Source organism: Hemiscyllium ocellatum, chromosome 6 (assembly GCF_020745735.1).
Source record: "Hemiscyllium ocellatum isolate sHemOce1 chromosome 6, sHemOce1.pat.X.cur, whole genome shotgun sequence".
NCBI lineage: Eukaryota > Metazoa > Chordata > Chondrichthyes > Orectolobiformes > Hemiscylliidae > Hemiscyllium > Hemiscyllium ocellatum.
This window is the reverse complement of record NC_083406.1, coordinates 86,516,385-86,541,940: the sequence shown is the minus strand read 5'-3', so window position 1 is coordinate 86,541,940 and position 25,556 is coordinate 86,516,385. Positions and strand designations below refer to the sequence as shown.

The 25,556-nt window shown below is 38.1% G+C and overlaps 1 protein-coding gene across 2 annotated transcripts in view; it reads right to left on the bottom strand.

Annotated features, from left to right (window-relative positions):
* wasf3b (WASP family member 3b) overlaps positions 1-25,556 on the bottom strand; it is a 114,469-nt gene that overhangs the window by 10,145 nt on the left and 78,768 nt on the right. For both annotated transcript variants that reach the window (XM_060826751.1, XM_060826752.1), the window contains exons 5-7: positions 20,008-20,161; positions 14,443-14,560; positions 222-388 (exon numbers count right to left, since the gene is read on the bottom strand). In XM_060826751.1, coding sequence (XP_060682734.1) covers positions 222-388; positions 14,443-14,560; positions 20,008-20,161 — 439 coding nt within the window. The remainder of the gene's footprint in view (positions 1-221; positions 389-14,442; positions 14,561-20,007; positions 20,162-25,556) is intronic.

The window sequence follows — 25,556 nt, the reverse complement described above, 5'->3', positions numbered from 1 at the left end:
TGGAAAGACTCAGAATACTCAAGAAAGAAGCTTTGCTGCATGAAGATGCTTCATTAGTATGCACAGCCATATGTTCCCCAGCATGACACTGATCAGAACAGTAAGCCAAATTAAAAGACCATTAGGATGCTGCTGCTCTCACGCAGCAAAGTAATTTAAAGAAGACCTGAAGCAGGATTGGCACCAAAGCAGTTGGGGCTTTGATAATAAAACTAACAAACCCTTTAAGCATTTTCTCTTCTTTCGTGCCCTCGGCCTGCTCCAGTTCCTTTGCGTCAGTCATGAACTCTTTGCCCATTTTCATTCTCTCCCATTCTTCTTTTCTTGTTCTGACTTTTCTCACATTAACTTGATGGTTTCTGTTTGAATTCAACTTATGTTTCTCTCTCTGGAGGGGAAATCATACCAATATAGGAAATAAACATAACACCAGCAGCAGTTGCTTAAACAATGTTCTTCAGGAAGCTTCCCAGCTCAGCTTAAGGATGCAAGTGAACAAAAACAATAATATGGGTAATAGTCTTAGAAAATGCAAAGTCTCAGCCACTGCTCTAAATGCAGATTTTACAGGTTGAAAAGTTGACCAAGTTGAAATTCATAATATACCATAATTATGAATATCAACATATAAAACGGCGATTGGTTACCATTTAAAAACACTTGAACTGACTTAAATTATGACAATTTAATTATTAAATATATGTCCACCGATTTGTGTTCTATGAAAAATACAATGAAACATGCTATGAAACAAAGTCCTGTGAAATGCACATCTGTTTCATTTGGCAACTCCAGGATTCTAAAAAGCCACAGTGCAGGAAGGGTCATCAGCTTGGAGTTCAAGCTATGGGTTTCAGAGATTGAATAGTAGCTGTCATTAGTGTGACGCATCCACAAAGCTGAGAGCTACATGGATAGCACCTTTCGGGAGGCACTCTGCAAACAGCTTAAGTGTGAGCAGAAGAGAGAGAATGTTGACTACTAGAACATCATGGAAGAGCCCTGAATACATCTCTTTTCCCAACTAGTGATGAGGGTGATGCTTCCTCTGTCCAGCACAACCAAAGTCAACAGCACAGCTGTGCATTGTGGTGTGATGGCAGATTAGTATAGCAATAAGGATATAGAGAATTCTACAGTTAGGGAAACAGACGGGCTTTTACGTGGCTGCAGATCTGATTCCAGGATAAGATGTGCTGAGGTCCTGGATGTCCCTGAATATCTGCAGAATGTTCTGATGGGGGGAGAGTGATCAGCCAATATGTTCTATGGTCTCAAGCTGTTTGCCCTTTCCCATCAGAGTGTCTTAAAGACTCTCAACAAAAGGAGGGCAAAAGTCCTACAGGCAATATTTATGGAGCGAGGAAACAGATTATTAAGCAGAATCTCAAACAAAGAGATTATGGATATCCTGATGAGTGCAAAATGGAAAGCTTAGACAAATGTTTCTTTTTTCAGCAATAGTCAAATTCTGTACTACCAAGCTATAGAGATAAAGGGATTTCAATTATCCTAAGAAAGACCAGAAAAATAATGTAAAGGCAGAGAAGTAAAAGAATTTCTGAAGTGTCTTCAAGGCATTACAGACCCAATGAAGAAGGATATGTTCTTGGATCTGATTCTTGGAATGATGACAGTTAAGTGGATCAAATGGCAGTAGGGGACCATTTAGGAAGAAATGATCATCAGTTCAAAGTTCAGATTAGTTATGAAAAATATCAAGGAGTGCTGAAGAGTTAAAATATTTAACTAGAAGTAGTCCAGTGTCAGTGGGATGAGAATGATTCTCTCCTAAGTTAATTGGAATCAAAGACTATACGCAAATCTGTCTTCAAAAAGAGATGGCACAGATACAGCTGAGGTAAACTCCCTGGAGCAGGAGTAGTAGAGCAGCCAAAGCCACGGTTTCCCAGATGCTGAAAGAGAAAGGAAGTAAGGTGAAGCAGGAAAAGTATTACAGAAAATGATTAGTTAATACAAGAGAAAACCAGTCTGAATGTAGGAAATTCAAAGAGGAATAACAAAAGACATAAAAGGGTTTAAAAGACTATGACAAGAGGCTTCACCTAACATAAAAAGACTTCAGAAGTCTTCTGTAAGCATATAAATGGTATGAAAAGATTATAAGAGGAAGCGTAGGGCCAGAGGGACCACTGAAGTGAATTATGCATGAAGAGGACATGGCTGAGCAGCAAAATAATTATTTTGTATCCGTCTTTACCAAGAAATAGAATACTTCCAAAGACAAAGAGATAGAGGAGGTAGATGAAATACCACATATGCTAAAACTTCAGAAAGCTGAGCTATGAGAAATGTTGGTTACACTTAAAGTTGATAAGTCATCAGGACTAGGTTGTATTCAAGGATGTAAAGAGAAGGGTGGAAATTATACAGATACTTGCTACTTCCAATCCTCCTTAAATATAGGGATGATTCCAGATGATTGGAGAAATGTAAACATTACAGCTATGGTCAAATAGACGGCATAAAAATAAATCCAGGAATTAGAGGTGAATGAGCATTCCCTTCATAAAAATGATAACTTAGGACAAAACAATTAAGGCAGCACAGATTTGTCAAAGAGATCGCAAGGTTGATAAAGGCAATGTAATGGATATGTATAAGGACTTCAGAAAAGCATTTGATAAAATATCAAAATTTTGTATCGTTCAAACCTAGTTGAAGCCCATGGACTAAAAGGGCAAGTAGACAAATAGCAGTGAATGAAAATCTCCTCACAGACCTGCAGTTGAACCTAAGGACTCAAAATTGAAAATCTTGCCCAATGTAGTTGAGACCTAACATTAATATCCTTCTCTCAAGCACAATTTATCTTCAAATTAAAAATACCTCAATTTAAAGTAAATTGAATACAAATTCACAGACTGAGAGTTTAAGCATTTGGTGCAATTGATGATCCAGGCACAACTGGATTAGTTTCGAGAAATGTATTTTTGTTTCAATTTCACTGAAACTCACTTATAGATTGCAGGTGTAAAACTTCCACTATTCAATGCAACTGGGCTGCATTTTAGAACACAATTTTTAAAAAGATTTGCATCAAGACCAATTTGACATATTTACAAACGGCAACCTGATGCAGTTCTGTTAAAACAGCTGAAAATACAAAAATACACATCTTCAATCAAAACTATTTAGTCCACTACCTGTAAGCACCTCATTCTAAATAACTGGAAATAATGTTTGAAAAGAAAAAAAATCTACAGAACAATTTAAAAGTTTAATTGGCTTCTTGGTATATTTGAAAAAAGAACTGCACAAATAAGTCTCCACATTTCCTTGCAAAAAAAAAACAAAACGTAATCTTAAGAGCATTCTCAAAGGTCTTCAAAACATACAACTGGCATTTACTTTAGTAATTAATTCAATCTGGGGGTATATCTGATTTTTATTTTGTAAAAGTAAAACAAAAGATAATGGAAACTCAATTTACGCTGAACATAAACATGAAATTTCTTAATCCATTGCATTGCTTTGTTTAATTCCAAGTGAATCGAACTGCAAAACAGCACAACCTAGTGGAAACTCTTCCCACATATTTATAGAGAATATTTCACATATTTTAACATAGAACATAAAACAGTACAGCACAGGAACAAGCTCTTCGTTAGGGGACTTTTAAAGTTTTTGCCACACAATTTTGCAGGCAATTCTTTGACAGTTTCCAGGAAAAAGGCATTAGATCAAAATAGCATACTTTTAGTATAACCTGATATACCTTACTATGCAAGGTGCCTTTACTTTCACATATAGAGGTATTGTGTTCTAAAATGCAGCCCAGTTGCACTGACTCCTGAAAGTTTTACATTTGCGATCTATAAGTAAGTTTCAGTGGAAGTGGAACAAAAAGACATTTCTCAAAACTAACCCAGTTGTACCTGGATCACCAATTGCACCCAAAGTTTAACTCTTAGCCGGTGAACTTGTATTAAATGTACTTTTAATTGAGGTATTTTTAATTTGAAAATGAATTGTGCTTGAGACAAGGATATTAATGTTAGGTCTCAATAGAGCACTTAAACATGCAAATACACTTGCATGACAAATTTACACCAACGTTTCAAAAGAATCCTTTGTACAATTAAATAAAACTATGTATTGGCACTATCTGGATCAATACAGAATTACATACTGAAGTAATGAATTTATTCTGAAAACATTTCCACTATTTTCTACCAGCTGAAATCTAAATTTAAAATTAGTGATTAGTTGCTAACTACACTCTGAGCTTTTTGGATAACTTAGCTGATTTATCCAGTGAACTCTGGACCAAACAGCTCAAACTGATCCCAAATTTCATCTGCAGGCCTTCTTTCTCTTTTTTTAGGCTGTGGGTGACACTTGCAAAGCCAACAATTAGAGTCACAGAATCATACAGCACAGAAACAGACCTTCAGCCCAACTAGTCCATGCTGACCAAGTTTTCCAAACTAAACTAGTCCTACTTACCTGCGTTTGACCCATATCCTTCTAAACCTCCCCTATTTATGTACCTATCCAAATGCTGCAACTGCACATGTATCTAACACTTCCTCTGGCAGTTCATTCCACACTTGAATCATTATGTGTGTGAAAAGATTGCTTCTTGGTCCCTTTTAACACTTTCTCTGCCCCTTAAAAATATGCCCCCTAGTTTTGAACTGTCCCGCCCTAGGGAAAACACCTTTGCTATTCACCTTATCTATGTCCCTCATGATTTTATAAACCACTATAAAGGTTATTCCTCAACCTCCAACACTCCCGTGAAAAAGGTCTCACCCTATCCAGCCTCTCCTTATAATTTAAACTCTCCAGTCCCAGTAACATCCTGGTAAATCATTTCTGAACTCTGTCCAATTTAATAATATCCTTCCTGGGATGGCCAGAACTATACACAATACTCCAAAAGTGGCCACATCAATGTCCTGTACAATGTAAACATGACATCCCAACTCATACACTCAAAAGTCTAAACAATGAAGGCAAGCATGCTAAATACTTTCTTAACCAGCATGTCTACTTGTCCTGCTTGTTTGTTTTACCAAAATGCAATATCTCATATTTATCCAAATTAAACTCCACCTGTCACTCCTCAGCCCACTGGGCCAATTGATCAAGATCCCTTTGTAATTGTTGTGGTTCTGTTCACCAAGCTGGGAATTTGTGTTGCAGACGTTTTGCCCCCTGTCTAGATGACATCCTCAGTGCTTGGGAGCCTCCTGTGAAGTGCTTCTGTGATGTTTCCTCCGGCATTTATAGTGGTTTGTCTCTGTCGCTTCCGGTTGTCAGTTCCAGCTGTCCGCTGCAGTGGCCGGTATATTGGGTCCATGTCGAAGTGTTTGCTGATAGAATCTGTGGATGAGTGCCATGCCTCTAGCAATTCCCTGGTGGTTCTCTGTTTGGCTTGTCCTATAATAGTAGTGTTGCCCCAGTCGAACTCGTATTGCTTGTCATCTGAGTGTGTGGCTACTATGGATAGGTGGTTATGTCATTTCGTGACTAGTTGGTGTTCATGGATACAGATCGTTAGCTGTCTTCCTGTTTGTCCTATGGAGTGTTTTGTGCAGTCCTTGCATGGGATTTTGTACACTACGTTGGTTTTGCTCATGCTGGGTATCGGGTCCTTTGTCCTGGTGAGTCGTTGTCTGAGGGTGGCTGTTGGTTTGTGTGCTGTTATGAGTCCTAGTGGTCGCAGTAGTCTGGCTGTCAGTTCGGAAATGTTCTTGATGTATGGTAATGTGCTAGTCCTTTGGGTTGTGGCATGTCCTCATTCCGTTGTCTTTCCCTTAGGCATCTGTTGATGAAATTGCGGGGGATCTGTTTTTGGTGAATACACTGTAGACATTCGGTGTGTGTTTTCTATTTCTGTGATTTTAATGGTTACCAAGGTAATGAATTCAACAACTGCTGAAAATGTGTTGCTGATTAAAGCACAGCAGGTCAGGCAGCATCCAAGGAACAGGAAATTCGATGTTTCGGGCCAGAGCCCTTCATCAGGATTCCTCGGATGTTCCTTGGATGCTGCCTGACCTGCTGTGCTTTAACCAGCAACACATTTTCAGCTCTGATCTCCAGCATCTGCAGACCTCACTTTTTACTCAATGAATTCAACAACCAAATACATGAACAAACCAACGGCACATCCCTGGACTCAGCCATCTCTGGACTCATAGCAGAAGCTGTAATGCAAAGATTAGAACAAACAGTCTTACTGCAAATTCAACCCAAACGCTGGGTCAGATATGTAGATGAAACCTTTGTAATCATGAAAAACACAGAAATAGAAAACACACACCGGATCATCAATGCCACACTCACAGGAATCAGATTCACTAGAGAGGAAGAAAAGGACAACCAACTCCCATTCCTAGACGTGATGGTACAGAGAACACCAAACGGAGAATTCACCACAAAGGTATACAGGAAAGCCACACACACAGACCAAGTCCTGAACTACAAAAGCAACCACCCCAACACACACAAAAGAAGTTGCATCAAGACACTATTCAAAAGGGCCACAACACACTGCAGCATACCAGAACTGCAAAAAGAGGAAGAAGAACATCTCTACAATGTATTCGCCAAAAACGGATCCCTGGCAATTTCATCAACAGATGCCTAAGGGAAAGAATGAGGACATGCCACAACCCAAAGGACTAGCACGTTACCATACATCAAGAACATTTCTGAACTGACAGCCAGACTACTATGACCACTAGGACTCATAACAGCACACAAACCAACAGCCACTCTCATTCAACAACTCACCAGGACAAAGGACCTGATACCCAGCATGAGCAAAACCAATGTAGTGTACAAAATCCCATGCAAGGACTGCACAAAACACTACATAGGACAAACAGGAAGACAGCTAACGATCCGTATCCATGAACACCAACTAGCCATGAAACGACACGATCAGCTATCCTTAGTAGCCACACATGCGGATGACAAGCAACAGGAGTTCGACTGGGACAACACTACTATTATAGGACAAGCCAAACAGAGAACCACCAGGGAATTGCTAGAGGCATGGCACTCATCCACAAACACATCGACCTGGACCCAATATACTGACCACTGCAGCGGACAGCTGGAACTGACAACCGGAAACAGCAGAGACAAAACACTATAAATGCCGGACGAAACATCACAGTAGCACTTCACAAGAGGCTCCCAAGCACTGTGGATGTCACCTAGACAGGGGACAAAACATCTGCAACACAAATTCCCAGCTCAGCAAACAGAACAACAACAACGAGCACCCAAGCTACAAATCTTCTCACAAACTTTGAATCCCTTTGTAATCTTAGATAACCTTCTTCACTGTCCACTATATCACGAATTTTGATGTCATCCGCAAACTTACTAACCATGCCTCAAATTATCATCCAAAGTGTTTATCCAAATAACAAACAGAAATGGACCTAGCCCAATCCCTGCACAACACACCACTGGTCATAGACTTCCATTCCGAAAAACAACCCTCTGCCACCATCCTCTCTCTTACTGTCAAGAGAATTTTGTATCCAACTGGCAAGCTCTTTCTGAATTCCAAGTGATCTAATTTTACTAACCGGTCTACCATGTGGAACCTTGTCAATACTTTACTGAAGTCCATTTAGACAACATTTACCATGCTGCCTTCAATCTTTTTAATCACTTCCTCAAAAAATTCAATCCAGTTTGGGAGACACTATTTCCCACACACAAAGCCATGCTGACTATCCCTAATCGGTGTGTGCCTTTCCAAATACATGTAAATCCTATTTCTCAGAATACCTTCCAACAACATGATGTCAGACTCACAGGTCTATCGTTCCCAGCTTCTCCTAACACCATTTCTTAAATAAGGGCACATTAGTTACCCTCCAGACCTCTGGCACCTCACCCATGGCCTTAGATGATTCAAATATCCCAGCTAGGGGCCTTGGAATTTCTTCCCTAACTTCACAAGACATCCTCAGACACACTTAAACTTGATCAGACGTGGGTATGTTCACGATGATTGCATAATATTCAGCACTATTTGCAATTCATCAGATACTTAAGCAATTTTCGCCAATTTGTAGCCATACCTGGACTTCAAAGTGCAAAGTAACATTTACACCACACTAGCGTCAGGCAAGACCTATCCCCAATAAAACTGAATTCAATGGCATTACTATCACTAGATTACCACGATCAACATCCTGACAATACCACTGACCAGAAACTCAACAAGACCAGCCAAATAAATACTGCAGAACAATAGGTTAAAGGTCATGAACTGTGGCAAGTAACTCATCTTCTGCTTTCCCAGTGTATGTCTGCCATCTGCAAGACACAAGTCAGGTGTCTGACAGAATACTCTCCACTTGTTTGAATGAGCAAAGCACCAACAATAATCAAGAAGCTCAACACCGTCTAGGACAAAAGTATCCCATTTAATTTTCACCCCATCACCACCTTAAAATTCACTCCCTTGATCACATATAGCACTGTGTACAATTTACAAGATGCATACAGTAACTCATCACGATTCATGTGACATCACCTTCCAAACCTACAAATTCTACCAAATAGAACAGCGAGGACCACAAACACATGGGAACAACACCATCTGCAAATTCCCTTCAAAATCACACTCCATCCTGACTTAGAACTATAATTGCTGTTCCTTCATTGTCATTGGGTCAAAATCCTAGAACACCCTTCCATGGGCTGCAGCAGTTCACGAATGTGGCTCACCACCACTTTCTCCAGAGCAAATGGGAGAGACGAATGCGGCTCTGGGCAAAAATGCCCATATCCCATGAACTAGTTTACAAATAAATCCCATTATTCTGTATTACTGTAGGCTGAACCACATTTAATAACAACTTGCCCTAATTAAAACGTTCTCTGGCTTTACATCTTTCTGAAAAGCCCAAATTCTGTGCATATAATCAAGCTCTTGCTCATTTCTATTGCCCTTGAACCAAGGCTTGCTAAGCCATTTCAGAGGGCAGATAAGAGGTTCGGGAGGCACATGGAGGCTAATTAAGGTTAAGATTTTCTTCACTAAAGAATGCTAGCAATCCAGATGGGCTTTTATAATAAATCAATTATTGTTTAATAGTTATCATTAGTGAGACTAACTTTTAATTCAAATTTTTACAAACTGAATTTTAAATTGCACCAGCTACCATGGTGAGACTTGAACCCACATTCCTTGGAACATTAGTATGCACCTCAGAATTACTAGCTCAGTGACATAACCCACTATTCAGCACTATAGCTAGAACAGCAGTAGTGGTACTACAAACTGTGTTGGATTATAGAGAATAGGGATGATAAATGGAGAAATGAAGCAATGTTCACGCTCCTGATCAGCATTCTGCTGAAACTGCATCCTTCTAGATTCAGGGGAAGAAATGGTCTGGGGCATCCCTCCCGCGCTCCCTCCCAACCCCATAGCCGATGTACTGTATATGTACTGTATATGCCATCAAAGCTCACTCCTTTATAAGCAAAAAAGAAAGTTAAGAAAAGTTGATATCAAAAAACATGAAGAGAAAATTAGATTACTAGTTATATACAATGACCTATGGGGTTTTAAATATCAATTTTGAAAGCTTGGGTCCCAATCTGGAGTGAAAGTGTGTTGAATGCTATATTGGTTTGGTGACTTCTGGTCATCTGTAACATCTGCCTGAAACCATAGCTAGGTCATTTGCATATGTAAATCAGGCTCAACAACAGTTGTTGGATAATACACCATGATCCCTCCAAGGAAACTTTCTGGTTAAAAATGGCCAGAAGTTGTATTAGGTCCAGATATACCAGATTTCAGCACCATGATTTCATTCCATACCATGAGCACTCTGAATGAAGGCAGATCCTTGGCTCATGGCCAGCTGATCCTTCATTCTGAGCAGTTTTCCTTGGAAGTTCTTGTCAGCAAATGGTGGTTTGTCATTGCCTTCCACTCTCAGTGCAGGGCGAACAGGTGGATCTCAAGACTACCGTGGCTGGAACAGGAATTGAATTCTAGCATTATTCTGAACCACACAAAGGTAAAGTGATAATCCAGAAACCTCTGGCCATATGACTAAGATTTCTTGAAGGAACCACTGAAAGCTGTTCAAACATAGTTCTAAGATATCTTCAGTTCTCAGCTTCTGAATTCAGCAGGCAGCTCCTCTCCTCCCGAGTTCACAAAACAAAGGCTAACTATTGTAATGCTCAGACATCACCACATTTCCCTACCCATAAAAAAATGACCTCTTTGCCAGTAACCCTCCAGTCCTCCACAACCACAGCTCACTGGTTCAATTTAAATGAAGCCAAAAGCTGAGTATGACTTGACCTCAGGCTACTAGTGCAGAGAATTTATATCTTATTTCAGGACAGATCTTGAATCTCTAGCCCCATAGAATCATCACTTCTACCGTTAGTTACTCTTTATTTTGTATTACAGTATTTTGTTTATAAATGTTGTCAGTTTTAAACATTATTTTATATTTACATTATAATTCTATGTTTTACAAAAAAAATCTCAATATACCTTCTGAGTTACTTATTTTCTTTTGGTCAGAATATTCAAAACAGCATTATATGCATTTCTAGTTTGCCACTCATAGAAGATAATAAACATGATTATTCTTCCAAATGATTATAGACCAGGCAGTTTTGATATGCACAGACCTATTGTCTGGGGACACTGATCCCTCTGAAGATGCTCCATGGTACAGATTTTGAGATAACCTGTTGTCAGGTCTAAGTTCTTTGTCATATGCCATCATATTCCATTCTTGGCGCCTGTTCTTGGCCTTTCTAACTTTTTTCACTTCACGAGTTGTGCCATCTATACGCTTCTGCTCCTAAGGTATGAAGAAAGCATGCCAAAAGATAGAATGACGAGACATAGTGTGGGTAAATTTTGTTAGCATAACAGAAAGAAAGTGTGATGCATAAAAGAAGAAATCTTGCAAATTGTACCAAAAGCAGCATTATTTTTTACTTTCACTCAATCCATCACCCCCAAGGTATCGTCTACATATGCATATAAAAGAAATCAAATATTTTGGATCTGCAGGCTGTGTTCAAGTCAATGATATCTTTGTGAACACAATTAGTTTGCATAATTTTCATTTTAGTGAAGGAGTTAAACAGTTAATGAAATTCAATCAATCAGAAATAGCAAATTAGAATAAAATTTCTTAGTTAATGTGAGATCAATATTGTCAAAACATTACGAAAAGCAAAATTATCAGAATGCAAGAGGCTCACACAAAAACAGAATGTTCAAAAAATAACAACTCATGCAATTATACTCGAGTTTCATTTTGTTGGTACTGTTGTTACTTTCTTGCTTTTATACTATAAAATACTAAAGGTTCTTTCAGGCATCGCACAAATTTAACGTTAAGATGGAAACATTGAAATTATCGTTGGTGATTTTATGGATCAAACTTTACCACAGTATGATGCACTTCTATCTGCTTGACATAGGATAAAATAATTTATTTCTAAATAAATTAATGCCTCAAGTAAAACGGTATACTTAGGATGGTATACAAAGGTAACAAGTGTGAATCTGCTAATGTCAGCAGTTAATTTGAGACCCAAGATTTAAATAATTAATAATTTTAAATTAATCATGTAATAGAATGTATAAGCTTGATTATAATTTAATGATTCTAAATACTTTATTACATCTTAGGGGAGTATTTATCAACATATTAATTTATGGAGTTTATGCCCACTAACAATTTCAAAAATCAAATTTAGCTGCTCATGCCCATATGATTAAAATATACTACATATTTCCTATTACTGTGGTGAAAATTTAATATTGAAGTGCAGAACATTTACAAATTAATGTTTCAAGACAGAGATGGTTAATTTCATACCTGTCTTCAGAATCAGCATAGATTATGACAGTAAATTATGTGTTGAGTTTGGTTAAAAAGCAAAATTACACTGTTATGTTAATGATGTGAGACGATTTCTTATTCACATTAACAAGACACACAAAAGCAATTCTACATCAAGCGCTTGATTAAAATTGTGTTAAATGTTCTAAAGTACTAATGACTTGGAGGTGCCAGTGTTGGACTAGGGTGGACAAAGTTAAAATTCACACAACATAATGTTATACCTGTTTGATGATAACCTGGTGTTGTGTGACTTTTAACTTTAAAGTATCAAGGTAGTAAGTTGTTATTTACAGACAATGATGAAAATTCCAAAAAAAATTAATCTCACTGTTAGCATATATTGGCAGTTCTTTGGTGTCAGAAGTGGGGCCGGGATTTGGAAGACTCAGCAAAACTAATCAGAAATATCTTGGGAGTTATAAGACATTAAAAATGAGCACTAGTTCATTTTTTTTGTAAGGTTGCTAATCGCATATTTCTTATGAAATGGGAAAATGGATGCATGTTTTATACTTTCAGAAATAAGTCGCACACACCTGGAAGTGAAGACACATAAGGGAACAGCTGACCTTAGCAAAAGGCAGTAACTTTTGAAAAATGTTCATAACATCCTGCTGAACAGGTGTGACTCACCATTTGGCTAGCAGGGAGTAATCAGAAATTTTGCAGAAGATGTTGTCAGACATCTATGAGATGTCCAGCAGTAAGTGGGAAGGAGGAATTGGAGGTGGGTAAAACTAAAGAAATGTTTTGAGGCCTGGAGTGAATACGCCTGCTCTTTCTGACCCACAAAGGATTCCAAAAAAATTAGTTTTTAAAACTTTAATCCTCTTCTGGCCAGTCAGTATCGCCTAATATTCTGCTATCAGGCTCCATTGCAGGGCTCCACATGATCTTCCATTAATAACAAAACACAGAATCTAATATCATGAAGTAGTATATTTGTATTCAAAAGAAGTTGTCACCTGTCTATCATGGCAGCCTTCGCGAACTTGAAAGTCAGACAAATTATGCAGTCCCAGGCTGGGAAATCCTAATATCCTAATTTTAAAGCCTTTCATGTACCGTCTTCACAGGATGAGGGGAGGGACTAAACTAAAGCCCCATATGTTACTCAAAAAATTTAACTTCATACCCTTAACTGAATAATTTTGCATTCTCATGGCTAGAAGCATGTAGACATAAGGATCTCAGTCATCTGTTCCAGTGCTGAATTTTATGATTAATGAAACAAACAAGAATTATAGCAAAATAAGCCTCATCCATTATTGTTCAAACACTTGTCTTCAGTTTAAAAAACAGGCTGTTTGAAGGAGAATAGTAATGCAAAAAATATGAAAGGAATATCTTATTTGGTTCAAATGCCCAGCATTAAGTACTTAGCATTTTGGGTTTCTAAACACAGCTGAGAGAGCTGCAAACCTGATTTCAGCTTTGAGACTGGCTATTAATGGGTCTCACTAAACTGGACAAGCTACATGCCAACCAGTTATCTGGTGAAAACATTCAGTACCAGTCTAGTATTCTCCTGAAGCAATGGAATTCTCTGCAGTGCTCATTTTGTATAGAAGTAAATCTGTGGAAGGGAAGGGAATTGTAATAACACAAACCTTTCATTTGTACTTTTATAAATCACCTTCTACCATATATTGGTTTTGTCTTTAGCTGCACACTATTTCCTCATCAGGAGAATGGTCAGCATGTTTCAAGGCTTCTGTTGCTTCATAACCAGCTTCCACACCATACAAAAAAAAAATTCTTGATCTTCCTAAATAGGTAGTACCTTTTCTGGTTTTGATCTCTTCCTGTCAAACTTCAGCAATAGCCAAGATGTGACCCAAATTACATATACAATGAAATATTAAAATGGATAATTACACATCAAAACATGTAGAAATAAGGATGTTATAATATTATTCTGTTCAATCAACAGTCAAAAAACCAAAGTATTTTCTCAAATGCGTAGTCAAAAACTAACTTTAGGGCACTGCCAATGAAATCAGGCTGTATGCATCTTAAAATGCAATTAATACTAAAACCAGCTGTTAAGGCGTTAGAAACAAAATCAGAAATTGCTGGAAAAACTCAGCAGGTCTGACAGAATCTTTGGCGAGAAAGCACATTCCGAAGTGTCACTAGATGCGAAACCTTAATTCTGCTAAATCTCCACAGATGCTGTCAGACCTGCTAAGTTTTCCAGCAATTTCTGGCTTTGTTTTTGATTTCCAGCATCTGCAGTTTTATGGCATTTTGCTAAGCCATTAGATTTTAATAGATGCATTTACAGCACTATTTTTGAAAGTAGTTTAAGCTTTCAATAGCTTGGATTATTCTGAGTTAACAACTGCAATTTTGTTTTCTAAAAGAGCTATGGAAAATTAAATCCTTGTTAAATTAGTTTTGAAAATCTGCAGTCAAATTACTTTGGCATGCATCAACACAGTGAGACAATTTATAATTTAGATACATTAACTTAGGCTATCTGTAGATTTAATAATGCAGTTATAAAGTTTCATCATCCTTCTCAAACATTTTATACCTTTTGTCTTCTTTTCTCTTTTCTCTTATCCTCAGTATCCTGCAACATCTTCTCTTTCCACAAGTCAAAAAAGTAAGATGGATCTGTGTAAAACTTAAGTCCATCCTTTTTATCATCTCTGCAATAGAAAAACGCAATAATTTCAGCACTTTATTAAAAAAGTCAGAGTAATACAATGAATTCTGTCCCAAAAGATCTACAATAATTATTTAGGATAACTGAACAAAACAGAGGAATGACTGCATAAGATGATCACTTGGAAACAGCATCAAAAATGATCACCGTGGCAAGATGTCATTGTAACTAGAATAATTTTTAAACAGCAGCTAATAACTACCTCTATTTGATTTCGAGACTTTGACTGTCATAACCTAACATGTGCCTGGAATAACTTCTCTTCAAACTTTAGATATTTCTTTTCTTTTGCATTCAAAGTCATCTTTGTCCATTACAAGCATTAGAGCTTTCAAGTAAACTTGTTGGACTATAACCTTGTGTTGTGTGATTTTTGACATAAAATTCTAAAACAATCAATGTTCTAAATAAATCAACTAGCAATATTCTTTTAAAAAGTCAAATCACTCTAGCTCCTTACAATAAACATAGATCTAGCTCAGGATCCTGAAATATGTCCTGGATAGCTGTAGGGAATAAGAGATGGAAAGCAGGCTTAAGAAATAAGACTAGTTGATGAGACAGGATTTTGGATCAGCAGATCAGAGATGCAAAACCAGCTTAGGCAGAGCTAAGAAACAGCAAAAGCAGCAAATTTGGGTGAGAGCTAGTGGTAACATTGAGCATTGCATAAATCAGGTAATTAGAGTTGCAATCAACATGGACAATACAGTAAGAATGGATTACTTCAATTTACACATAGGTTGGGTAAACCTATTCAGCACCAAAGCTGTGGAGGATGAATTCACAGAGTGTACATGATGGGTTTCTGCAGCATATCAAGGAAGCAACTAGGATTGGGCTGATGGGTAAACATCACTGCCACCACCACCCCCCCCCCCCCCCCAAAAAGACACAGTAAATCTCATCAGCTTTGAGGCATGGGCAGTGTAATTTTGAGGTTGACTGGTATGTTTGCCACTAACAAGCCAAAAAACACAGGAGCATTTAACATCAGTCCATTGTTTATATACAAATAAGACTAACAAATAGGACTAAAAGCATTATTGCCCTACATCTTGGTGGAGGTAATTAGCACTGAAGATTGTATAAGATTCAATTTAGTATTTCATTTGGAGTATAAATGGACTAAAAATGCTCTTCATTTGTATTATTGACAATAAATATACATACATAATTTCATAATAAGAGATTTCTTCACTTCTCAATATTTTCTCAGATTCTTGAATGCGTTCAAGATTGAGTTTGAAACAGCAAAGTATTCATGAAAATTCATGATTAATTTTTGATTTGGTTTTAGGGGCAAAAGTGTTTATTTTGTCTCAAGTATGTCATATCACAGTGATGGAATGGGGGTTCTTAAATACAACTTTCCCCAATTAACTATATGTGTATGAACAAACCGAGTCCGATTTGGTGTAGCTTTTCCATTAAGGCATGGTCCCTTTAAATGGCACATTATTATTGTCATAAATGATTTGGCGATTTGAAAGTTAGCAGAACTAAATGAAAGTTGTACCACAGTACAAAAAGCTATTTCATCTGAACTGAAGCTTATTTCTATCTCATTTAACCAAAATGCAGATCCTAAAATTCTTAAAAATAAACTTTATTGAATGAGTGATACACACTAATTAAAAGTTTAAAATTGAACAGTCAACTTTAAAGATATTTCGTTGAGTAGTTAAGACAAATTCATTTTAATAATCACTCCAATTAACATCTGCTTTGTTTTAATACAGAAACAAAATTACAAAGAAAATTTGAAAGCAAAAGACTCATCGATCAACAGTCAAATTCTGCAGTTAAAGGTAACGTGGAAATAAAGATCCTGGCAGACTTACTAGTTTTGAAGTGCTTTAAATAATTTGATTCTAATTTTGGCCTCATTCCTCCAGTCATTAATTTAATAATTGCAGATTTGCTGCATATCTATCCATAAACATACAAAATATAACTTAACATAAAATCCAATACATTAAGTCACACTTGCTTGCAGGTCTTTAATTTGGGATGTAATTTTTTTTAGATTAATACTTACAGTGTGGAAACAGGCCCTTCGGCCCCACAGGTCCACACCGACCCTCCGAAGACCAACCCACCCAGACCCATTCCCCTACATTTACCCCTTCACCTAACACTACGGGCAATTTCGCATAGCCAATTCACCTAACCTGCAGATTTTTGGACTGTGGGAGGAAACCGGAACAAACTCATGCAGACACTGGGAGAATGTGCAAACTTCACACGGACAGTTGCCTGAGGTGGGAATTGAACCCAGGTCTCTGGCGCTGTGAGGCAGCAGTGCTAACCACTGTGCCATCCCAGTTTATCAACTGTTATGACTTTTAGCAATAAGGGGACTTTTACAAAACTTCTGCTGCTAACATGATTATGACGATTTGATTGAAATACACTATGGAAGACAGTTTCACTACCTGTGCTGTTAGGTTGTAAAATAGACTGAACCCCCATTATTGAATCCATCAAATTTTAGTCTGTAAAATAAAGCAGCCAGAAAGAGGCTATTTGAAATGGAATGCTAGCTCATTGGTAGAACTATACCAACTAGTCTCATTCCCTGATCTTTCCCCTCAACTTTGATACCATTGAAATCAATGGAAGGAAAACCAAATGGACTGTAGAAGTGGGTGGATGATTCAGTTTATTGGATTGCTTCTCACGAGACGGAGGTACCAACTGAAACCTAACAAAGGAGAACAGTGAATTGAGGGCAGTATTCACCACTGATGGTAGAATTCACTGACATTAGAACTGTGCATGGGTCAAGAAAGTTTGCTAGCATTCTGTATTGCAGATTATTCAGCCGAGAAAAGCTTTTTCACAGTTGGCTTGGTATTGACGATCCCACAGGCTACTTTCAGCACTGACAACAAAAACAGCAGAAACCTCTCCATCTACACTTTCATTGTATTTTTTTTTCTAATTAACTGCATTTCCCTTAGATTTCACTTCTTCTTTAATGGAAATTTTGATAACAAGAACACAATCATAGTATGAAGATAAAATCATAAAACACTACAAATACTTAGATCAGGGAAAACTTTGAACAGCAGTCAAGTTAACATTTCTGGTCAATGACTATATTGAGATAATATGAATTGAAACACTCAAACTATTTTGCATTTAGTTAAGCAGAAATTTATTCCTAAATTTTCTGTCTGAGAAATATTTGAAATCTCCAGCTAATATCAAAAGGCTAAACGCAGCAAGACTCATTTTTACATAAGTGATGCTTTCAATAAGCTGACAGCTGAGCCCACAGTAAACAGGGTTGAAATCATTGTAATGGATATTTGTGCATTGATGTTGACCAATGCATGCAGTAGACAATTCACAGAATTTCAATTCTGTTTCACTTTCCACTAGAACAATATATAGTAATTTTTGTTGTTTTTCCAGAAATAAAGATGATTTATATTAATTCAGTTTGATGTTTGTGTGATGAATCAATTCAATATCTGTTTTTATTTATGTTTGAGAAAGCATGCAAAATAAACCACTAAACTACAAAATATACAAAAGTAAATCAGTTCCCTGAAAACCTCAGTGTGCTGCACAACATACATATTGACAAAAAGCCACTTTGGCATTTCTTTATATTTACAGTTCAATTGTCTGAACTCAGGAATCCATGACTAAAAGTTTTGATGTTGGATTTGTGCCAGAATACAAGGGCAGACTTGAGGATAAAAGAAATATTTTCCCTTTAAAATGAGATAAAGTAGCCAGTACGCTTGTTAAGATGATGTAGATGGTGCCGAGCAAAATATTTGGTTTTTTGAGGAAGTGACATTATGAAAGGGCATGAAAAAATCGTACGGTCTATAATAGGTTTCCAATATACTACTTACAGAGCTTCACATAAAAAGGCTGTTAATTAGGTTTTAAGCTTTGGAGATGCAAAATAAAATTTTAAAAAAGAGTAGTTGGGAAGGATGGCAAAATGATGTTGGGTGGTACTACAGAATTGAATTCTGATGGATCCATGGAAGAATTTGTATTTTATTTTACTTTACATGAAATAATTTAGATTCAGAAGCTTAATGCAATAAGTCAAATTTGCACATAATAATCACACATGAGGAGGGATAGTTGAACCTGAAAAACTGAGCAAAAATCTACAAATTGGGATGGACGAAATGAGAGAGAAATCTGCAACAGATAAAACTGATGAACAAGTGTAACTTATTATACACAGGAGGAAAGTGACATAATCATCATATTATGTTGAATTATCTGCAAACTAAGGATAAATGAGATATATTGATCTTAATATGTCAAAATACTGCAATATAGTAATCAACAAATACCAAATTAGTGGCAAATACTTTTGGTAGAAAAACAGAAAAGCAATTATCATCTGAATGGTGATAAATTGGAAAAGGTAGAGGTGCAACAAGACCTGGGTGCTTGTACACCAGTCACCAGGTGCTAAAAACAGACAGCTCAAATTAAGGGAAATCATTCCTAAGCTGTATAACACTCTGATACTTTGCCAGACTCTCATCAGTAAAACACAAGAGACAGTTTATATGGAGATAAAATCAGGGAGAATAGAAAAAGCCTTGAAATCATTTGAAAAGGCAGATGCTACAAAACTTAATACTTTCTATATGCATGAATTAGAATGATCTGACTTGGCATTCCTCACGTAAATCTAACCTGTGAACTTAGTGGTTTACATCAGACTTATAAAACTGTAACAAATTTCTACTGCTTATGATCCTAATGGTGAATGGAACTTAGATAACCAATGCAAAATCAAAATAGAAATGCCACAGATGCTCAACTTGAAGGAAGAGTAGAGTTTTGTGCATAACCCTTCAAAGTTAAAAAGATTGTAGAAATTATGTTATAGGTTAATGTTTATGTTTTTTATTCTGTAGATTATGAGCATTACTGGACAAATAGTGCATTTCCCTTTTAGTTTTACTCCTACAACTCATTTGACCAGTTTTAGAAATCATTACTGAAATCTTCAATTTCAGTTCTTCTCCCATACCTGACTGGGACTTGACAACCAAAGATGAGTTTATGCTTTCTAGTTGAGTCCCGCCAAATTATTTATTAAATGTTTAAAAATGTATTGCATTTCTACTAGAACCACTGAAGCTTCCATCAAATGGAATGCTATGAAAGGCCTTTGATTATCCATGTCAAAGTAGAAATTATCAAGTTCAGAAGAAACACACCAGACTCAAACGTCAATTCTGTTTCTCTCTCCGTAGATACTGCAAGACCTACAGAGTTTCTCTAGCATTCTCTGTGTTGGTTTCAGATTTTCAGTAGCTATTTTTATAAAAATTATGGGGGCTACTGCAGCTGTAAGAGATCCAGAGGCAGAAGTCCTATCATACCAAAAATTCACAAAAGCAAAGTGCTATGGCTTACAAGCCACATTCATACCTGTATGCTGAAAGGATGTCTAATGGAGGTGGTTTATCACTCTGCGTATACATTTCCAACACTGGGTTTGGAGTTGAACTCTTTGAAACAACCTGTTGATCTTGTATTGTAGAACTCTTGAAAGCTTTCCTCATGTTAATATCCTGCAAAGAAACTATACAGCAAAAGCTCATGTTAAAAACCTTATTTAAACATTCAAAATTATATATAATTATAACAGTACCTTAATTTTTCTTTTAAACTGGCATTTCTTCATGGACAAATACCTTAAGAAGGTTGCACTCATTGGTTCCAGCCCCACTGGTGGCTAGTCAATGTCATCAATGACCTGCAGAGATTCCGACAGTGAGGGTAGGTGACGTCTAATCTCTGTTCGAGGCAACTGAATCTATCCTTCTCTTTCTCTTTCATGCTGGCTCCTCACTCAGGGTCAAATATGTCAGTAGCACTCCTTATGTAGCATTGCCAGAAATCAAGAAATAAGGCCTGCGTTTCCCATTAGTTATGATCAAGATGGCACACAGAGGGACTGCTTCAGAAAGTTCTTGAAACATTTGTGTGGAGCCCTCTATTTAATTTGCCAATGGTCAGCTCTCCATACAACATTGGGCAGACAACAGTCAGATTTCAGGCATCACGATCTGAATCACTTCATACACTTCAGCACACAATATTCTAAACTGTGGCCTAACTAACATTCCAGCATTACCTCCTTGTTCTTAAACTCTATGCCTTGTCAAGATGTCAAGTTGAACTTGACTGGAGTTTAGTTTTTTCGGGGGGGTATAATTTAAACTGACTGGCCTAATTAGAATTTGTTTTTGTTTCCAGGCTACCAGCTACCCTAGCTGCTGGACCAAAAGGTCAGGTTATACCTTGTTCAAAACACTTGGTAGTTCTGCTAGCTGTTAACTCTGTTAAAGAGACAGTACCCCTTACATCTTCATAAGGCTACTTACCACCCTATTAATTCTGATATTATTCATGAACTTAAAAATCAACCCTCCTACATTCAGTTCTAAATCGTTTATATAAACCACAGACAGCATGGGCCTCAACACTGATCGCTGCAGAACCTGACTAGAAAAAATCCTTAAACATCACTTTCTGCTTCCTGCTACTTAGCTAACTCTCTATCCAATCAGCCAAATTTCCCTGGATGCCATGCAATCTTATCTTCATGATCAGTCTCCCATGTGAGGCGACAAGGTGGCTCAGTGGTTAGCACTGCTGCCTCACAGCACCAAGGTCCAAGGTTCAATTCCAGCCTTGGGCAACAGTCTGTGTGTTCTTCTCTCCATGTCTGCGTGGGCTTCCTCCAGCTTTTCCGGTTTCCTCCCACATTCCAAAGATGTGCAGGTTAAGTGAATTGGTCATGCTAAATTGTCCATGGTTGTTAGGTGCATTAATCAGGGTGGGTTACTCTTCGGAGGGTGGGTGTGGACTTGTTGGACCAAAGGGCCTGTTTCCACACTGTACGTAATCTAATCTAAAAGCCTTGCTGAAATCCAAGTAGAATATGTAAAATGCAGCAACCTCATCAATACACCTGGTTACTTCTGAAAAATTCAGTCAATTTGGTCAGACATGACCTCCCCTTAAAATCACACTGAGCATTCTTGATTAATCCCTGCCTCTGTGTCCTCGTTGTCACCGTGTATAGGGCTCAGCATATCTCAATGATTAACCTGGGTAGCCTTATCTCAGACTAAATCCATCCAAAAAATGTCTAACTGGAACTAAACGCAAAAAGTTAGGGATGGATAATAAATGCTACTCCAGCTAGTGACACCAACATTCCATTAATGAATGAATTAAAACTTCTAATACAGTGGAAGACTATCTGTGATGTTCATGTAGACCAAGTTCGTGTCTATAATGGGAGCCTCTCATTAGGGGTTACACCTGAAAGGGGTAGGGAAATCAAAAACAACAAAGGTTGTTTTTAAATTTGTTGAGTTGTTCATATTTGTGCTGGTAAATGTAATATTGTCACAATAACCTAAATATGTATTATATATCACAGTTTGCTACACAACTACATGAATCCCAGCTTTGTGCTGAATATTACGCTGTTGACATAATGTCTCTCTGCTTCAGAATGATTTTCTGTGGGAGCAGGGACATTAACTGATTCAAGACAAATCAAAGAGTTGGTGAGGAAATGAGGAGAATAACTTTGGTTGCTCATCCAATTGTCATGTGCAATGACTGAAAGGGCCATAGAGGCAGATTCTATGACAACTTTCAAATGAAGGACACATTAAATACTTGAAGGCTTACTGGACTTCAGAAGAAGAGCAGCAGTGAGGGCTTAACATCTGTCAACGAACTGTCGAAGTTAAGAAAAAGGAGCAAGAGTACAGAGGAATCTTGATTATCTGAAGGATGTGGGTGGGGAGTATTTCATTCAGTTCATCGAATTCCGGATAATTGAATGCCGGATAACAGTTTAGCTGAGCATCTGAACCTGGCGATCTCGCCAGGTAATCAGATATTTGGATAATTGAATGCCAGATAATCGAAGTTCCTCTATACACCAATTAGCCCCACAGCCTTGTCATTCTATAACATCATAGCTGATATACCCTAGGTCTCAACTTGTCTTTTGTGACAGCTCCTCACAGACCTTAACTCCTTGATATCTACCTACTGCCTCTTTAAATATTTTCAGTAACCTAACCTTTGCAAACTCTTTGGTGTAGAGAATTCCAGAAAACCACTGCCCTCTGGGGGAAGAAACTCCTTTGCATCTCAGTTCTAGGGTTTATCTCAGTCCCCTTATTCTGTATCTATTCCATTGTTCAAGAATCTCTACCAATGGAAACATCTTTCTTATAAAGTTCCCTCCTGAATCTTGCATCTTTCAATACTAAGATCATGACACATTCTTGTAAACAATGAATAAATGCCTAACCTATTTAGGTATTCTTAATAAATTAACCACTTCATCCCAGGAATCAGCCTCAAATTCTTTTGAACTGACTCCAATGCCTGCATTTCATTTTTTTGGTGAGTACACAGTATGCCAGCTGCCACCTCACCAACATCCTGTACAGTTGTAACAAGAATTCTCCATTTTAAACTCTATCCTTAGCAACATAGGCCAAAATTCCATTTGCATCTTAATTACAGTATTTGCTGCACCTGCACACAAACCCTTTGTGTTTCATGCAGTCTTAGAATTTTAGATTACTATTTTCTAAGCTTCATTGAGTACAGCCTAAGTGATCCAGTATCTCTTCAAATATCAGTCTGATAAACTCTACTCCTTGCAAGAGAGAAAGCAAAAAAAATAAAAAGAAACTTGATGAACAATCGCAATGATAAGCAAATCAAAGTCAGGTATTGATCTATGCATACCTTAAACAGTCATAACTGGCAGTAAAACAAAAACTTAAATAATAGGTAGCCCAGCTCTAGATCTCAGTGGAACCAGGAGATCTGGAGAAAGAATGACTATATCCGTAAAAAAACAAACTATTCCTATGGGTCACAGAATCAAAAGGGAACATAATTAATTTCCATTTAGGAGATGTACAGCATGGAAACAGACCATTCCATCCAACTCATCAAAACACGAGCTTCCAATTGCCTGCCACTTCAACACACCACCTTGTTCCCTGGCCAACATAACTGTCTCAGGCTTGCTACAGTGCTCCAGCGAAGCTCAAGACAGGCTGAAAGAACAGCACCTTATTTTCCACCTAGGAATTCTACAGTCTTCTGTACTCAATAGAATTCAAAAATGTTAGGGATTGAGGCAACTTCCCCCATGTCCTTAGCCAACCCCAACACACCAAGCCTTGTTGTTATCACATGGTCTGCTTTATACACAACCCACTATTAGTCACTAATAGTCCCAGTTATCAGCTATTCATTCTCCCAGGCTGATCGTTATTCACTTCTTTCTCTGTCCAACTGTTCCTCTCTGTCTATCTCCACCAATTGTTTATTCATTCCACCTTTCTCCCACTCTGTCTTCTGCATTAAAAAATAACTTTCTCCTAGCTACCAACAATTCTGAATGGTCACTGGACCCGAGCCTGATTTCTCTTTCCAGATTCTGTCAGACCTGCTGAGTTTTTCCAGCAATTTGTTTTGTGAGGAGTGAACAAGTGCTCCAGTTTATCCATGCACTCTCTAAATGTTTCCCATCGCTTATTACTTGTCATTCCTTTGTGCAATGTTCCTCAATTTATCAGGGAGAAGTTGCACTTCATACCATCACAGCTTTCTTTAGTTAAATTCAGAACCCTAGACTCAAACGAAAATAGAAATTGCTGGAAAAGCTCAGCAGGTCTGGCAGCATCTGTGAATGGCGCATCGGGTATGGTAACCCTTCCTCAGAACTGATGGCAACTAGGAAAATGTCACTTTATACACAGAAGATAGGGTGGGGAGATTGGGTAAGGAGCAAATTGGCAGGGATACAGCCCAAACAGACAGAAGAACAGACAGATAAAGGAGTTGATAACAATCCACTAGGAGGATGAATGGAGGCTGTTAGTGACTAACAATAGGTAGTGCGTAATGGCAGACTGTGTGATAAGATTAGAGTGGTTCTGGAAAGCACAGCACGTCAGGCAGAGTCTGAGGGGCAGTAAAATCAACATGATGAAGGGCTTTTGCCCAAAACGTCGATTTTCCTGTTCCTCAGACGCTGCCCACCTGCTGTGCTTTTCCAGTACCACTCTAATCTTGACTCTAATCTTCAGCATCTGCAGTACCTACCTCCACCCTATGTGATAACAAGGCCTGGTGTGTGTGGTTGGGGGCTAGGACACGGGGGAGTTCAGGCTTTAAATTATTTAACTCAATATAGAGTCCAGAGGGCTGCAGGATCCCTAGGCAGAAAATGAGTTGGTTTCCCAGCTTGGATAGAGCTTCACTCAACCACTGCAGCAAGCCTGAGACAGAGATGTTGACCAAAGAATAAAGTAGTATATTAAAATGGCAGGCAATTGGAAGTTCAGGGTCTTTTTTGTGGGCAGAACATAGATGTTCTGCGAAGCAGTCACCCAGTCTATGCATTGTTTCCCCAATGTAGAGGTGAGCAGTGAATGTAGTAGACTAGATTGTGAGAAGTGCAGGTAAAATCCTGCTTCACCTGGAAGATATGTTTAGCTCTTGGATACTGAAGAGGCGGTAAATGGGGAGGTGTTATACTTTTGGCAATTGCAGGGGGAGGTGCCATGGGGGTGGGTTGTTGGGAGTAAAGGATGAATGGACCAACGTGTCCCACAGAGAACAGTCTATGTGGAAGGGAGGGGAATGTGTGTCTGGTGGTGGCATCTCGCTGGAGGTAGCAGAAATGGCAGCTGATGATCTTCTGGATGTAGAGGCTGGGGGGGATGGTACGTAAGGAGAAAGGGAACCCTATTGCTGTTGCGGAAGGGAAGAGAGGGGGTTGGGGGAGTGCGGGATATGGAACAGACACAATTGAAGGCCCTGTTGACAATGGTGTTGGGGATTCCTTGGTTGAAGAAGAAAGTTGACATTTCAGAGGTGCCCTTGTTAAAGCTGACCTCATCGGAACATATGCAAGA